The sequence below is a fragment of the Adiantum capillus-veneris genome, chromosome 21 (assembly GCF_014529385.1).
Source record: "Adiantum capillus-veneris isolate H3 chromosome 21, ASM1452938v2, whole genome shotgun sequence".
Lineage (NCBI taxonomy): Eukaryota > Viridiplantae > Streptophyta > Polypodiopsida > Polypodiales > Pteridaceae > Adiantum > Adiantum capillus-veneris.
The window spans coordinates 22,096,313-22,114,480 of record NC_140951.1 but is presented as its reverse complement, the minus strand read 5'-3'; the positions used below and the strand labels follow the sequence as shown (position 1 = coordinate 22,114,480).

Genomic DNA, 18,168 nt, shown 5'->3' with positions numbered 1-18,168 from the left:
GTGCAGACAGCTTGGTTTGACCACACCTCTTCTCAGAGGCGCGTCACAGCACAAACTGCTGAGTTTGGCTTTCCCCTGATCTTGGATTACCCTACCTACTGACAGGACACCATCTGGTGGTGGTCGTGCGGTCTCCCGATGACTGCTGTAGCTTACAATAACTTATATTGTGCAGACTGTTTAGTCTGGTTTCCTTGTTTCGGAGGACATTTATGGCGCAGATTGTCACAAAAATACGGAAGCGTAAACTGACGTTTAATTGCACTTCAAATACTCAAGAGAATTAGAGGGAGCGAGAAAACTTAACACTTCATTGGGGACCAGAAAATGGGCTGGTCCCCCCCCATAAAGAGAATATCTTTATTACTAAGGGAGAATCTTTACAAGCACAGGAACGGGGCATACGCCCGTCCTCTATTCTTTCTTCTGTTCTGTTCTGACTACTGACTGAGAAAGTGTTTCCACTTTCTTTCTGCTTAGGGGATTTCCCCTATTCTGCGAGACTGGTTGGAAGCTCTCAAAAAGAGAGTCTATCTTCCAAAACAGCTCATCGGAAGCTCTCGCAGAGGAGAGTCCATCTTCCGTTATGTGTTGCCTTCATGCTCATTCATTCATGCATCGAACACAAAAGGGAAACAAGCAAAATGCACACGCACATGCTTGCTGTAATTTTCTGCACATAACCTGAAATTCTTACCTGTGCACACCCCTACGTTGAAACAGAGGTCTTCTTCGGGATGGAATCGCACCAAACTTGATGTAGGCTTAGGGTAAGGAGAGAGAAGAGAATTTCTATGGTTGATCTGCTGAAAACAGCCCTAATCGAGGTGATTAGGGGCTGAAAGCAGAGAATTACAGCAGCCGCACTCTGCTAAGAGAGCGTCTACGGCAGCTTCTCGCGATGAAACTTCACCAGAAGGTGTCTATGACTGTGAGATCCCTTGTTCTTGACAATGGGAGCACAAGGCTACCACATATGTCGCAAGGGGTTGCTCTCAAGCTTCAATGGAGGGCTCCACCGCGTAGAGCACGCTCACATTAGGGGGGGTAGGTGCACTGCCAGCCCTGAAAATGGGGGAGGGGGGGCTCCTAAATAGCCATCAGGGAGAGGGGGCGCTAGGAAGAGAGAGAGGGTGAGAGAGAGTGAGAGAGAGTTAGTTTGCATTGGTAAGTGTGCCACTTGGCACACTTACTTTAAAAACTTAAAAACCATTCAACTTTTGACTTTAAAAACTTCTAGCTCATTAATTAAAAAAAATGTGCAACTAACTAACAACTGCTACCAATGATTCTTTTATGAGAACACCAAAGGTCTTCCGGCGCAATGCCGCACTTGCACTGCACCGCCTTTACCTGTTCACACTTGTCCGGCCGCCTGCCCGGGCACGGACCGTTAAATTTAATTTAACGAAACTTACCCTAAGGCTTTATTAGCCTTAGGGTCATTGTTCTAAGGACCCCATCTCATTCATGTGCTTGTACTGACGCGCGTATTTTTTTGAGCCTAAAATCTGAGGCTACTGCTTACCCCTTTCTGAAGACCTGATTTCCCAATCACTAGGGCTTCAGGGTAATTTCTGCTAAGGTCCCTCTGAGGTGTTGTGGCCCGCATTTAGGCTCACCTGAGGCCTTAGAACTGCTAGGTCTATTCTGGTGTGCACACAACTAATTAGATAATTCTTTTCTCGTAAATAAATTAATTATTTACAAAGTCTGACTTAGTTACATCCCTCTTGGTTCTAAACAGTTGACCTCAACTGTAGAGCGTCAACATAACTGTGCAAGATGTCAGGGTAGTCCTTGAGATTGGACTCAGTCATCCACTTTGCATCTAAAGGAGTGTAATTCTTGAACTTGACTAAATACTTTCGATGTAGACTCCCCGACTTGAGTTGTCTCTCCGAGTGGTGGATTATCTGTTCAGGTTGAAGGATTTCCTCAGTCTCTTCGACTTCAGGAGGATCTTCTTGTACGGGCGCCACTGGAGGAGGTCCAACATAGGGTCGGAGGAGACTGACATGAAAAGCATTATGGATTCGCCAATTATAAGGTAAATCCAATCTGAAAGTCACATCATTGACTTTATCTGTAATTTTGAAAGGGCCGTAGAATCTATGGGAAAGTTTGACAACTTTCCCTTTGGCGACCCGCTTTTTCAATCTAGCTTTCTCAAACCGAAGCAGGACATATTGTCCTTTTTCAAGATTGAGATTCCTTCTGTGCTTGTCTGCTTTTCTCTTCTGTTGCTCTTGAGTACGAAGAATCGCTTGCTTTACTTGTTGATGGGCAATATCAATATTGCGCACAAATTCATCTGCGGCGAAGATGTTTTCTTTGGTCACCATAATAGGAAGTAAGAGTGGCTTCCCGTAAATAATTTCGAAGGGGGCTTTACCAGTTGAGGAATGTATGGTATTATTATACGCAAACTCAACTATTGGTAAGTACTGTTTCCATTCGGGTTGTCGTTCCGAAACATAGCACTTGAGGAGATCTAAAACAGTGGCATTAGCGATTTCGCTTTGACCATCTGTTTGAGGATGATAAGCTGATGAAAAATCAAGCTTAGTTCCCAAGTTTTCAAACAATGCCTGCCAAAATAGACTAGTCATGCGGGGATCTCTATCGCTGACAATAGTCTTTGTCAATCCATGGTGTTTAAAAATCTGAGCTAGAAATATTCTAGCCATGTGATCAGCTTTGATCGTCTTTTTTACTGGAAGAAAATGTGCTTGCTTACTGAACCTGTCTACTATAGTCCAGATTGCATCATTTCTATTCTTGGATCTAGGAAGATCCGTAATAAAATCCATGGCAATACTTTCCCATGGCGTGTTAGGCACAGGGAGCGGCTGAAGCTTGCCATAAACTTTATGTCTGTCATATTTTACTTTTTGGCATACTAAACACTCACGTACATGTTTTTCAATGTCCGCACGGAGTGTTGGCCAAAAGAAATACCTTTCGAGGGCACTAGTGGTGGAAACAATTCCCCGATGCCCAGCATAAGGAGAATTATGTGCTTCATCCGTCACCTTTTGTCGTAAGGGCTGAGCTATGCATATTGCTTGTTGACGATAGAGTGTATTATCCCTAATAGAATAAGGTGGCTTTGAGTGACCAGCTTGAAGATCTGCCCAAATTGTGGCGAAGTCTGGATCTTGAGGATACATCTCGCTGAGAGATTCTAGTTCCTCATGATAAATTGTTGTTAGTGCATTGATCTTTGGACGCCTGGAGAGAGCATATGCAACTGCATTCTTTGTTCCAGAAGTGTGTAAAATCTGAAAATGAAACATTGAAAGAAAGTTTGCCCATCTCATCTGCTTTTCTGATAACTTTCTCTATGTGAGAAAGTAGCGAAGACTTTGATGATCTGTCTTGATAATAAAATCAGCTCCTAATAGATAGTGTTTCGAAATGGAAAGAGCATGAATTACTACCATTAGCTCTTTTTTGTATATGGAGGCATGCAACTCTGCATCTTTAAGGGGCCGACTTTCATAGGCTATCGCGTGACCCTCTTGGTTCAAAACTACTCCTCCACAATCTCCAGATGCATCGCAGTATAGCTCGAAAGGTTTGCGAAGATCAGGGATGGTGAGAACAGGTCCGTGACTGAGTAGATACTTAAGCTTTTCGAAAGCTTGTTTTTGTCCAGACCCCCAATGGAATGGAATCCGCTTCTTTGTCAGGTCATGGAGGGGACCTGCTATCGCGGCAAAAGCTCGAATGAAACGCCGATAATAAGAACAGAGACCAAGGAAACTTCGTACATCATGTACTGTAGTTGGCGTAGGCCATTCTACAACTGCTTGAATCTTATTAGGGTCCATTCTCACCTGGTTGTGAGATACTATATGGCCCAAATAGTGGATTTCTTTTAGAAAGAACTCACTCTTCTTAGCATTCACAAATAATTTGTGTTTGCGTAATTCTTCAAACACTAAGGCGAGATGCTTATAGTGTTCGTCTTCCGTCTCTGAGAAGATTAAGACGTCATCAAAGAAAACGCCTGTAAAGCTTCTGTATGAGTGGAAGATTCTATCCATCATTCTGTTGAATGTAGCTGGTGCATTAGTGAGTTCAAAAGGCATCACTAAAAATTCATACAACCCGAAGGTTGTTCTAAATGAAGCCTTATGCACATCCTGAGGAGCTATGCGGATTTGATGATAACCGCTCTTCAAGTCTATACGACTAAAGACACTGGCTCCTTGTAACTTATCAAGAATGTCGTCAATCCGAGGGATTGGAAATCGATTTTTGATTGTGATCTTGTTTAGAGATCTATAGTCTATGCACATGCGGAATGTGCCATCCTTTTTCTGTACTAGCAAGACAGGTGAACAATATGGAGAAGTACTAGGCCTTATTAAGCCCTTCTCCAAAAGTTCGTTAACCTGCTTGAGAATTTCCTCTTGTTGCATTAGACTAACTCGATAAGGGGGTTGATTTGGAGGAGAACTTCCTGGGATCAAATCAATTGTATGATCCTCAGGTCGCGAATGTGGGAGTTCATTTGGAAGTTCATCTGCAAAACAATCTTTATATCTTTCTATTAACTTAAGTCTTTTTTGCTCTAAAGAGGAAGAAAGTTGTGAAACAGACACATCTCTCTCTCTTGCAAAAATCAAGTACGCTGAAACACACTTTTTCATTTCTTTCTTGATGGCAATGTGATTGGCGATAGGAATACGCCAATCACCTGTATCTGCAAGTACAAGATACTCCTTTCCTTTATGAGCAAAAGATAAGGTTTTCTGAACATAGTCAGGAATGGAATGCATCTTGTAGTGCCAAGGCATTCCCAAGATAACATTGCATCCTTCAAGTGAAGCTAGTAAGAAAGACTCTTGATCCTTGTAGTCGTCGACCTTTAGATTCAACTTCCCTATGATTGGAGTAGAGTTTGAGTTCTGCCCTTTGAAAGCAGATTGCGCTTGAATAGAGACTCCAAAACGATTGGGTTGCAAGTTCAGGTCGTCAGCTAGCTTGGTAGAGATGAAGTTGTCTGTACTACCAGGGTCAAACAAAATAAGAGCCCGTTGGTTGTTGATACTACCCCATGCTTTGAGAAGAGCTCTTTCTTTTCCATCCTTGGTTGTATTTCCCTGTACATCTGGGACTGCATTGGAAGAGGTTGGTTGTGGAGGTTTGGTAGGACAGTCACCCTTCATATGACCAACTTGTTCGCACTTGAAGCATCTTCCTTCACTAATGTATGTTCGCAACTCAGCAGGAGAGAGATATCTCCCTTTCTTGGGCTGATTTGGCTTTGCTTCTGCTTCGGAGGCGGTTCTTTTCTTCTTTTGAGAAGAAGTAGAAGAGGTAGGCTGCTCATGGAGAGCCTTCTGCTTAACATGGTAAGTGCTTTGCTCCATCTTCCTGGGAGTACCCTTGTCATGTATTCCATCAGCTATGCGGGCTGATTCCATAAGTATCTGCAAGTTACCTCGAGGGTAAAGCTTCATAGCCTTTTGCAAGGCTTCATGCAAACCTGCTTCAAACTTGCACATCTTCTCCGAATCGTCAATCTTCTTGAATGGAGTGACTTTCAAGAGAACGTCCCAAAACCTATCCACATAGCGTGGAACAGTTTCGTTCTCTGACTGTGAAAGTCGATCCCATTCTTTCTTTACCTCTTCCTCATAGTCTGGAGGAAGGAACTGTGCGTAGAACTCCTTCTTGAAAGCGGTCCAATCTTGGGGTTTGCGATCTTCCAGGATAAGGGTTAACCACCAATTGCTGGCGGTGCCTTTCAGGTACAAACTAACATGGCGAAGCTTGGATCTTTCTTTAAAATTCCCTTCAGCAAATGCAACTTCAAATTGGCGGATGAAAGCCAAAGCTGTCATTATCACGCCGTCCATTGTAGGTGTCGAATTTCACATCTTTATCTCCCGACTTGAATGTTTTCTACCTGTGGTGCTTCTTCTTATGGTGCTCCTTCTTTCTATGCTTAGACTCCTTGGGGACAGGAGTCCTTTCCCTTGAATGTACTTCTTGCTGCGACGGATCGTCGAGAAACATGTCTTCCGGAGAAACTATGTCTTCCAGATCCTTCATGAAAGAGAACTGAGGGGAATCAGGGGGATCCTGCTCTTGAACTTTTGGATTAAACCGCACATGACGTTCTGGAGATTTCTTCTGCCTCTCGTGCATGCGGGAAGTTCCAAACAAAGGATCTTTTCTTGGTTGTGGCGCCTTTGGGTTCTGCGGGATTTCTCCCGACCCCATCGGCATTTTCTCCTTCCCTTTTTCAAGAGTATGGAGAATCTTTTGGACTTCTGGATGGAAGAGAGCTTTCTGCAACTCTTCCACCTGTTGTTGAAGGAGAGAGAACTCTATCTCGCGTCCTCCCATTTCTGCAGTCTGCCAAGAGTCGTCAATCCCTTCAGGAAGAGAGAGAGGACCTTGCTCTGATACCACTGTCACAAAAATACGGAAGCGTAAACTGACGTTTAATTGCACTTCAAATACTCAAGAGAATTAGAGGGAGTGAGAAAACTTGACACTTCATTGGGGACCAGAAGATGGGCTGGTCTCCCCCCATAAAGAGAATATCTTTATTACTAAGGGAGAATCTTTACAAGCACAGGAACGGGGCATACGCCCGTCCTCTATTCTTTCTTCTGTTCTGTTCTGACTACTGACTGAGAAAGTGTTTCCACTTTCTTTCTGCTTAGGGGATTTCCCCTATTCTGCGAGACTGGTTGGAAGCTCTCAAAAAGAGAGTCTATCTTCCAAAACAGCTCATCAGAAGCTCTCGTAGAGGAGAGTCCATCTTCCGTTATGTGTTGCCTTCATGCTCATTCATTCATGCATCGAACACAAAAGAGAAACAAGCAAAATGCACACGCACATGCTTGCTGTAATTTTCTGCACATAACTTGAAATTCTTACCTGTGCACACCCCTACGCTGAAATAGAGGTCTTCTTCGCGATGGAATCGCACCAAACTTGATGTAGGCTTAGGGTAAGGAGAGAGAAGAGAATTTCTATGGTTGATCTGCTGAAAACAGCCCTAATCGAGGTGATTAGGGGCTGAAAACAGAGAATTACAGCAGCCGCACTCTGCTAAGAGAGCGTCTACGGCAGCTTCTCGCGATGAAACTTCACCAGAAGGTGTCTATGACTGTGAGATCCCTTGTTCTTGACAATGGGAGCACAAGGCTACCACATATGTCGCAAGGGGCTGCTCTCAAGCTTCAATGGAGGGCTCCACCGCGTAGAGCACGCTCACATTAGGGGGGGTAGGTGCACTGCCAGCCCTGAAAATGGGGGAGGGGGGGCTCCTAAATAGCCATCAGAGAGAGGGGGCGCTAGGAAGAGAGAGAGGGTGAGAGAGAGTGAGAGAGAGTTAGTTTGCATTGGTAAGTGTGCCACTTGGTACACTTACTTTAAAAACTTAAAAACCATTCAACTTTTGACTTTAAAAACTTCTAGCTCATTAATTAAAAAAAATGTGCAACTAACTAACAACTGCTACCAATGATTCTTTTATGAGAACACCAAAGGTCTGCCGGCGCAATGCCGCACTTGCACTGCACCGCCTTTACCTGTTCACACTTGTCCGGCCGCCTGCCCGGGCACGGACCGTTAAATTTAATTTAACGAAACTTACCCTAAGGCTTTATTAGCTTTATTAGCCTTAGGGTCACTGTTCTAAGGACCCCATCTCATTCATGTGCTTGTACTGACGTGCGTATTTTTCTGAGCCTAAAATCTGAGGCTACTGCTTATCCCTTTGTGAAGACCTGATTTCCCAATCACTAGGGCTTCAAGGTAATTTCTGCTAAGGTCCCTCTGAGGTGTTGTGGCCCGCATTTAGGCTCACCTGAGGCCTTAGAACTGCTAGGTCTATTTTGGTGTGCACACAACTAATTAGATAATTCTTTTCTCGTAAATAAATTAATTATTTACAAAGTCTGACTTAGTTACACAGATTGCTACAACTGGCCTTCCTGGAGTTTTACACAGCTTAGCTACCTGGTCACACTAGGTTACAGGTTCATGCATTGACAGGCTTCCGGTCATTCTCATGACGATTCCTAGGCTTCCGCATTTTCTTCATACGGATTGACTACAGACACTAGAGATCGTATTGGGCAAGACACTTGCAGGTCTATTGGCACTTCTTTTACGACAGGGAGTTGTTTTTACACTCTATTCGGGACCTTCACTTAGTATCTTCACCCTATATTGGCGGAGTACAACAATTTTCTATGCTGCTCGTGAAGACACTTTACCATGGACATTTCTTGGGGGTTGTGACACCCCAACTGTTGCTATACTCGCGGAGCTCGCCGGAGTATTGTTCTTCATTGGACATCGCACTAGACATCTTCATCATTTGCCTCACATCTTTGCTTTCACGCGGTTTGTTCAGCATCAGGTGCTAAGAGGAGGTTTTAGATTTACACCACTCTGCTGCTTCACACTCTAGGGCACTTCCTTGTAAGGCTAGTGTCTCCGTGCTGGCCACCCATAGCATAGGTTGTACCTTGTCTTGCCGCTCGAGTTTGGGGCCGGTCGCCCACTTGAGTTGGGCGGCCACCTTGGGCACTCATATATATGGGGCCAGGGGGGTACACATTTCAATATCATCTGATCATTGTACGGATCTTATGTTCTGGTAGTCATGGGGGGTTGACTGCCCCCTCTTCCACATCTAGCGTTTGTGTTCTCTCTCTCTCTCTCTCTCTCTCTCTCTCACGCTTCCACACACGTGCACTCTCACAGATGTGTGACATGCATGCTACACTGAGTTGCAGATCGCCGAGAGGGGGGGGGGAGCGGGGATAGTGGATTATATTATGGCATCTTGGGGGCTATACATCTCATTAGCTTTTTCACCATCCCATCCCCATTAGAGCTGAACGTATCTACTTCTCTCTTTCTTTCACTGAGCCACCATCTCCCACACTAACTACACCTACTCCACAATTTACCATTCAGTGCATACGAGCACTAGGCCCCCTTATATACTCACCAGAGGGTCATACGGCCTTTGGGTCTAGCCTACCATCTGTATCGTTGTCCACACTCACTTCTTGGATCTCATTCGTCTTCAACACATTAGCCTCAACTCCTTTCCACACACTACTCACACCGGTCGTTCTCCCCTCCGAGGGACTATGCCACAGAATCGTTGGTATGATGAGGAGTGCAGAGTTCTTTACTGCACGCTATGAGCATTGAGAGCTTTTGGGAAGACTACAAAGCAAGAGGCCAAAAGAAAGATGATGACTCACTCGTCATAAACGGCGAGCTTTCGAGGAGGCAGAGGATCTTGAGCTTTACCACCTAGTCATGAGCATTGATAGTGCGACAACATGACAGAGTCTTAGGGGCCCCACCTGACCACACCCTTTGAGGACCCATAGGCATGGCATGAATATGCAAAGAGGTTGTATGAGGTCCATGGAAACCTCCAATCCCAGAGCCATTCGAGTCACGACCTACCATCTCCACTTTCTTTACCACAGATGTCACGTGACATTGGACACATCCAACCCTATGTGTCCGTGGACAAGCTACAGCATGATCAGGGTTCAGTCAGTCCAGTCAGTCTAGATTTAGAAGTGATCTAACACTTTTGTGAGTCTCCAATTCGTAGACCGTGCATGCCCAGTCACTTAGTGTAGATGCATATCCTGTGGTTGCACACAGCATCATCATCAGCATTCCCATGAGAATCCATTAGAATCAGTTAGGGGATTTTTCCAATGCATTTAGCCTATTTTACCTATTTTTGACATTTTTCACTTATTAATTTAAGTGACTTCCCAACAAAAGTAGGTAGGGCAATTTGGGTAAGAAAATATATAAGCAAACCAAAGTTAGCACTAAATGGCAGAAGAGGTAGTAGGAGCTCCACGCTCAACAGGCAACTTCTCAGCAGACAACCCCCCCCCAAGAGACCTAGCGTTTTCATCACAAGATCAGCCAGCGTTTTGCCTTTGCAGATCTCGGCGGCAGCAGCACCTCAGATCAGCCTAGCGTTTTTGCATTTGTAGAGCCACGGCGACAGAAGCACAGATTTCCAGCCCTAGCTTTTTTGCATCTGCTACACACCCTAGCGGTTTGCAGATTCACCGCGACGGAAAGTCAAGGAACATCAGCGTTTTCAGTTTTCAGCAGTTAGTACCCGCAGATCAAGTCCCGAACCTCGCCGGTCTCACCTTCCCGCAGCAGTTCCTCGCCGCATGGTCAGTTTCTGCAAGGTTTACAGTTTCAGCCCGGAAAACGCAGATTTCAGCATCTGCGTTTTCAGCACGTCGTCGTCGCATGGTCGCCATCGACATCGTCACCGACATAGAGTCAGAATTCAGCAGATAGAAGATTAGCAGATTTCAGCCCATAACGTTTTTGGACAGCAGTAGAAAGATTGCAGCTTTCAGCCCTTAGGTCGACTTCGTCATCCCCGTCGTCATCGTCGACATAGCCTAGACTTGCATCAGTCTTATGCATTACCATTGTACCAGATTGTGCAATCATAAGTAGACCACTCTCGCCGACGAGAGTGGGGCCTTCGGAGGAGGGTTTACAACGTCTCTGGTGTCGTATCTTTCTTCTCTCTCTATCTCTCAGTCTGATACACTTGCACGCACAATGTCCATTCACTTTGTTTGTGATCATAGCATTCTCTCATTAAGAACGGAAGGCTCTCCCTTCCATAAGAACAAAAGGAACCTTGAGCACAGTTCGGAGCACTCATCTTGAGCAAAGCGCAAACAATTATTTCGCTGCACCTAACAACAGATATGGTAACACGAGCCACACGTGGACTCCAACACTGTAGATCTGCTAACCGCACAAGACCATAGAGCGAGAATTCATTTACACAACGGACATCATAGCCCCATTGATTGCAAACATCTTCAACAGGGCTATGGCGAAGGGCTTGCCAGATGAATGGACTAGACACATTTTTGTACCTATCCACAAGTATGGCAACACCATGGACCCAGGGAATTCCATGGTCAAACTCTACGGAGCAGCTCTTTAGGCAGAGCTTAGGGACTCAGATTCCTTGGCTAGGCCGGTTGAACACGAGCCTTCTCTACTACAGATCACATCTTCGTTCTGTGCTACCTCATTGATGGGGCAAAAGCGCAAAAGAAGAGATTACACTGTTGCTTTGTGGAATTTGCAAAGGATTTGAGCATGAGAGCCTCTTTCAACGCCTCCACAGCGTGGGTGTACCTTCATAGTTGAACTGGGCTATATATGCTTTATATGAGTACGTGACGAGGAGAGTAGGTTGCTGTGGAGGCTTATTAGACTCTATCACTATCACCATCGGTATGCATAAGGATGCCCACTCTCCTAGACCCTCTTTGGGATCTACATTGATGAAATCTCAAGCTACATATTGTGAGTTGGTGGTGAGGGTGTAGACCTTGGAGGAACCGCAGTACATAGCATGCTTTATGTTGAGAACATTGTTTTGATCTCTAAATTACAAGAGTACTTACAACGTCACCTCGAGGGTCTTGATGACTTTTGTACACAGAGAAGGTTGACAGTGAACCTTGGGAAAACCAAGGTCATGATCTTTCATACTTCTAGGGCAATCGGGAGTGTGGTAGTCTTTATGGTTGCAAGTGGATAGGTAGAATTGGTGAAGTCTTATGTATACTTGGGAGTGACCTTTGCCAACCCACCCGAGTGCTTCACCATGGTAAAGGTGGCTACTGACATACTTACCAGAGGATATGCGGCTTTGGCCATGCTTGAGAGGAGATGTCACCAGGCGCACTTTCAAGAGCTCCGCACCAAGAGGTGGCTCTTTGACACTTTGGTCACCCCAGCTTTGATGTATGTTGCAGCAATATTGGCTCCTGGACGATCAGCCACCTCATGGACACAGATTGAGAGACCATAGTTATGTATGATATCATGGTTGTTGCGTAGCAAGTCCTCAGTACCACGCGACATTATTCAAGCAGAATTAGCTACCCCACCCCTACTAGTCGACGCTATTTTCCTGAAAGTTTATCTCATCCAGAGGATGAGAGAGATGCCATTAGATAGTCACACACGTAGAGCCTTCGAGGCCTCTAGACAGATTTCAAAGTCAGGTGAGCAGGATTCTTGGTACTCAAGCAGGTTTTATGGCAGCTCTACATCAGAGACATGGATCACACCTAGACAGCCTCTTTTCCCTAAGATGTATTACAGTCAGCATTTCTGGACCATGCTAGACAAGGGGTTCATTCAAAGACCAGACTACATGGGCACATACATGCCACATACCTAGTTACCCAGAACGGGAGACTGGAATGCGGAACGGGGAATGCAATGGGTGTGAAATGTCATTCCCTGTTATGGATACTCATGTTTGAAACACAAACAGGGACTCGGAACCGGAAGTTGGAATGGGAACGGGGAACGGAGATCTGAAAATGACCATTCCTTGTAACTATGGCCACATAGTTCACAAGCGGCGATTGGTCAACTCGGGTATCATTACACAATCTAGAGATAGAGATAGGAAGAGCTGCTCATACCCCTCGAGATAAGAGGGTTTGCCAGCTTTGCATATAGAGGGCGATTGAGAACGAGGAGCACTCTGCTTGCTGATGTTGAACATATGATGATATCAGAGACAGATATGAGGCTCTTTCGTAGGACAGCCACCCTATAATGGATCATGGAGTCTAAAGATCAGCGCCAGTTCGGACGTTTTCTAGTGACACACTTTTAGCACCTGTAGCGGCACCAGGCTCGCTACCAGCAGGCAGCCCAAGAGAGATTTTCTCAGATGCTGGCAGACCCATACGCACAGCCCTTACACCGCACCCACCCATGTATCAGATCTTACACCCAGACCCAGCCATGATTATACGTGCAGACCTTACACCGCACCCACCCATGTACCAGATCTTACACCCCAATTTGACGTAAGATGGAGCTAGTCCTCGATGCACTTCATGTACTTCCTTGAACTGATAGATTTGTACCCATACCCCTAGAGATAGAGCTCCCCTTCCCCCCCCCCCCCCCCCCGCCCCCCCTCCTCCTCATATACCATGTATCTTGTATCTTAGCCTCCCATGGATCACCCCCTCCCCCCTAACCACCTGACCACATTTTGTTACTTTTTACTTTTGTCCATTCTCGATAGATAGAGGAGACACATGTATATTTGATTTGTCTCATAGGCTGACGTTGATATTTATAGATGTAAAAAGATCTTTCTTTCTTTCTTGTGCTTACTAATGGTTTGATTTTGAGTGCACACATAAATCTCAGCAAACATGTCCTTGGTTGCCTGCAGGGTGGTTACAGAGGATTTTATGCAAGAAATACTATTCAATTGGATCCAAAGATTGTTAATGACATACACAAACGTGGAGGCACCATTCTTGGCACTTCCCGCGGGGGTCATCACACTGCTAAGATTGTAAACAGCATACAAGACCGTGGAATCAATCAGGTGAAGATTCCTACTCAGTAAAAACACAAACCAACTCTATACCTAGCTGGCATGTGCCTTTTTTTTTAGTGCTTAATGTTGTTGTCTGATGACTATTGAAAGGTTTACATCGTGGGAGGGGAAGGTACTCAAAAAGGAGCTTCTTTCATTTATGAGGTAAATATCTACATTTTTTGATTTAGTTTTTCTGTGCACTGCAAATGTACATGCTGGTTCAAACTCGTCTCTTGAAAGTTCATTGACACTCTTTGTGAAAAAGGAAACGCGTCTCCTTGCAGCTCTCAAGGTCTTGTCACTCATGGTTGAAATGTCATAGGTTGAAGTCCTGCTCATTGCAAAATTCAGAATGGACTTCACTTGTAGGTTGTGTTGATAGAACTCTGTTCAAATGACCTAGGCTGCTTGGAACCAAAGATGAAACAATCATACTGCCCATGCATGCTGTAAAGGATCCAACCATACTGCCCATGCATGCTGTAAAGGAGGACACAGCCACACATAGACAATGCCTATGTGTGGCATGTGTCTTGACCAACAGCAATGCTTTTGAGGAAAGACACATTTATTGCTGGCACCTCGACCCACAAATAGGGGCTAATCTTTGGAATGAGAGGAGCATCATTGCTGAATTGCTTTCAGTCACTTCAAGCAGAACCTTTCTTGAATCCTACATCCCTAATGTTTAATCGCAAATTGCTAATGTCTAGCTGTTGTCTTATGCTTATGCTTAACTAACCATATTTCACAACGTACCACTGTGTTGTTGCCTTCATGATTTCAGTTTGTGCATTGTGAAAATTGTGATGTCTGTGATATCGAAAACATCTTCGATTGCAAGAAAATCAAGCTATTATTCAAAACAAGGGTGCTGTCTTTTTGATTTGTAGGATGTAGGGGCCAGGAAAGGCATCAATTGGAGGGGCTAACAGGAGCCAAAGAGGTTGAATCGAAGATGGTAGTGTAATGCTAAGGAAAGATAAGCTTTTCTTCTAGGAGGGATGGATATGTCTGAGTCTTGCACTTGCTGGGACCGTGTTTCATTGCTAATGTTAAAATGGAGAGTTGCATCCCTATGTTGGTACACTGCCACAGTGTACATGGACAATACCCATGCTTAAAAGACATTGCGCGTGCATGGCTCTTGTAGGATAGCACCTCCCTTGACTCAAATATGTTCCATGGTTATTATTTGGAAGGAGGGATGCGCCGGCTGTATGTATACTAAGAAAGCCGTACTCTGGTATTGTCATATGACTTGCATGCTTGAGCTTGCATTCGGTGTTGACACACCTATGCATAGTCTGTCTTTAAGCGCTGACATGGAAACTTACTTTCTATCATATTCATCCTTGTTGATTTACAGGAAATTAGAAGGAGAGACTTGAAAGTGTGCATTGCAGGCATACCAAAAACTATAGACAATGACATAGATGTACATTCTCTCTTTATGAAATTGATGAGATCTCCACCAACCTTTTGCAAATACATATCTTTACTAAATTGGATCAGTTTATGGCAGATAATAGATAGGTCATTTGGTTTTGATACAGCCGTTGAAGAGGCTCAAAGGGCAATCAATGCTGCACACGTCGAGGCTGAGAGCATTCAGAATGGGGTTGGCCTTGTGAAACTGATGGGTAGATACAGCGGTATGCTTTCAAGCTCATATATAAGTTGGCTTTTTGTACTCCCAAGTTCTACACTTTTCCCATTTAGGTATGCGTTTAGAAGCTAGATGCCATATATCATTCAGTGCAAGTTCTACACCTTTCCCATTTAAGTATGCATTTAGAAGTAAGATGCCATGTTTTTCACTCCCATACAAATGGGTGTGACCACATAGGTTTTCCTACTAGCATCTTTCTCTGCCCCAATCAGATTTTTAGGCAGCTAGGTTCAAGCTTTGGCTACTAGAAATGGAAATTTGGTCCTCCAAGTGCAGACTCTCAGGCCTACCATATCCTCCCTGGAAATTGGCACTAAATGAGCCTTTATGGTCTCCACAGTACATCAGCAAACTTTTAAAAAAGAAGTTTTGACGGAGGTTTCTGTCTTTGCAGGACATATTGCCATGTATGCCACGCTTGCGAGTCGTGATGTGGTAAGCACCGATGCAGGTCGACCTCTTACTAAAATGAGCGACCAAGCCTACTCTGAGTGTCTAAACTAGTGCTTTGTTTTCGTAAACATTTCAGGATTGTTGCTTGATACCTGAAGTGCCTTTCTATCTTGAAGGAGAAGGAGGGCTATACGAATACATTGAGAGGCGGCTACATGAGAACAAGCACGTCGTTATTGTTGTAGCAGAAGGTGCCGGTCAAGATCTGATGATACAGAATGGTGCAGCCCTGCCAAAATGTGATGCCTCTGGAAACAAACAGCTCCTTGATGTCGGGTTATGGTTAGCCCAGAAATTGAAGGTATGGTCTGTTTATCATGTGAGTTCACATCTCACGATGTTCTGTAATAGTGAACATGGCAGATGCTAATGCGGTGACCATAACCATAAAAACTGAAGGAATGTTGAGATTCCATTCTTCACTAAAACAATCTTTTTGTGTTTCCAGGATCACTTCTCAGATAGGAAGGAGGGTATATATCTTAAATACATTGGTAATTTTCCTTCTGAAATCAATGTCTGCAGGTTTCATTTGCCAGCTAAAGAAGGCCTATTTGTTGTTCGTTTCATCCTTTTTGCTCTTCCACACAGCTTCACTGTGATGCTTTTCTTTTGGTGGTGCATTACTGTCTTTTTTAGCTAAGAGCAACTTCTGACCCTTAATGAATTATCTTTCAGACCCCACCTATATGATTCGTGCCATTCCAAGCAACGCATCTGACAACATTTATTGCACTTTGCTTGCTCAAAGCGCTATTAATGGGGCCATGGCAGGTTATAGTGGATTCACTGTAGGGCCAGTGAACGGTCGCCATGCTTACATTCCCACATCGGTAAACAGAAACTTTGATGAGGATGAACGTTTTCTAATGTGGTTTATGGATTTATTTATGGCCTTGAAACGACTCTATTATAACTTCCACAGTCATAAATCAAGATCATATATAACAACCTAACAAAAGAAAAATTAAAGAGTTAAGAGCAAGCCATTACTGATAACTTCATTCAATGTTGCAGAGAATCACAGAGAATCCCAAGCGCATCAGCATTGCCGACAGGATGTGGGCCAGGCTTCTATCATCAACAAATCAGCCCGACTTCACATGGCATGAAGAGGTTGAAGATGTAGGCAATAAATCACAAGAAAGATATCCATTGCATGTTTAAGAGAATAATCAGATGTAAATAGGTTCTAGTTTGTTGCTGTCTTTGGCATCCACTCGGGTTCACTAATTGAAATTTCTTTAGGTTTGAGCTAAGGACGAAGCTCATCCTGCTAAAGTGCAAGCAAGTGCATAATGAGGCCTCTAGTCAGGTCACAAAAGTGGTTGCCAAGGAACTGTGTACAAGTCAGCTCTTCGATGTTGAAGCTTCTCTCTCTAGAGGATTTGAAACAGCTTCAATTTTTTGAACCTTACCATTTTGACCCAAAACCAGATAGCTTGGGCCAACTCTACACCCAGCCACATTTCCTTGTTAGAAGGTTGAAACACCTCAATCTATAACACCTCCCTTAACCTTTTCCTGGGCTGTGCATAAGAGCCTCTAGGTGGGTGGTTGCTAACAAAAGAATTGTAAGGTTATCAACAAGAACCGGTAACCAACCAAGAGATTTCCAATGCCAAAGATGGACCTTTTTTGACCAGAAATCAGAGTTTGATCTTGGATCAGAATGAACTTCATTGTTCGTAGGATGTTTGCACGCAATGTTGGTGTTTTGATCTGTGCTTTGGCCCATTGCAATGGAGAGTAAGCAGAACAGAGTGCTGCTAGTTGCATTACCTTTCAGTTCCGAAGGATGAGTAAATAACTGACACAAAATACACTTGCTGAAGCCCAATAAAACTAACCTTGATCAACTGCTTTATAAACCTAGTGAAGCAAAAGTTTGATTTGGTGCAATTTTGGAAGTCTAAAGGAATTGAGCAAATTTGGTTATTTGAACTGAACTTAATAAAGCAAACAACATGCCAGAAAGAGCACATGTTTATAGTGTTGAGTAGGGTATTTGAGGTTGTGGGTTCAAGCACAGACAAATTTATCAATATGTGCACTTTCTAGGTTAATAACCAAGTGGATAATTCAAAATGCGTGCCTGTGTAGAGAGAAAAAATGAGTGGAAACAAGAAATGTAAGAAACAAAAGGAAATGTTTGTTTATTGGAAAAGCTTGGAGTTTTTGGAGTGATCTTCATAAAGGTAAACTTGGATTGCTTTGGTAACGTAAAACCTCCACTAGCCTCCACTTTTCATCACAATGTATACCTTTGTAAAGTCCTTCATTGCTTTGACACTAACCTCCCACTTTCCATGGACCTCTCTTTTCATGTGAACAATCGAAATCTTCTTTAGGTTTTAGTTTGTCAATGGATCTTTTCATTTCACAGTCTTACATAGATACATATATTTGATTTCCATATATATTCTAAATGTTCTAGAATGCCAACATGAACCTTCACCTTGTTTCATTACAAAAACAAGATGCATAATTATTCGGTTTACAACTTATGATTAATCGGTTAGAGGTCACTAAGTACAAAAACAAGATGCATAATTGATCGGTTTACAACTTATGATTTTGTTTTGAAAGAGGACCTAAAAGT

The 18,168-nt window shown here is 43.8% G+C and overlaps 1 protein-coding gene across 8 annotated transcripts in view; it reads left to right on the top strand.

Moving 5' to 3' along the window:
• Window positions 1–17,468, top strand: part of LOC147430645 (ATP-dependent 6-phosphofructokinase 6-like) — a 75,904-nt gene extending 58,436 nt beyond the window's left edge. For 3 of the 8 annotated variants that reach the window (XM_086493235.1, XM_086493238.1, XM_086493234.1), the window contains 9 exons: window positions 13,289–13,447; window positions 13,550–13,603; window positions 14,811–14,879; window positions 14,967–15,096; window positions 15,508–15,548; window positions 15,643–15,867; window positions 16,015–16,060; window positions 16,245–16,399; window positions 16,584–17,468. In XM_086493235.1, coding sequence (XP_086349361.1) covers window positions 13,289–13,447; window positions 13,550–13,603; window positions 14,811–14,879; window positions 14,967–15,096; window positions 15,508–15,548; window positions 15,643–15,867; window positions 16,015–16,060; window positions 16,245–16,399; window positions 16,584–16,733 — 1,029 coding nt within the window. In that variant the 3' untranslated portion in view covers window positions 16,734–17,468. The remainder of the gene's footprint in view (window positions 1–13,288; window positions 13,448–13,549; window positions 13,604–14,810; window positions 14,880–14,966; window positions 15,097–15,507; window positions 15,549–15,642; window positions 15,868–16,014; window positions 16,061–16,244; window positions 16,400–16,583) is intronic. The other 5 variants (XM_086493237.1, XM_086493236.1, XM_086493240.1 and 2 more) reach the window with 5 other exon arrangements.
• The last annotated feature ends 700 nt before the right edge of the window (window positions 17,469–18,168 follow it).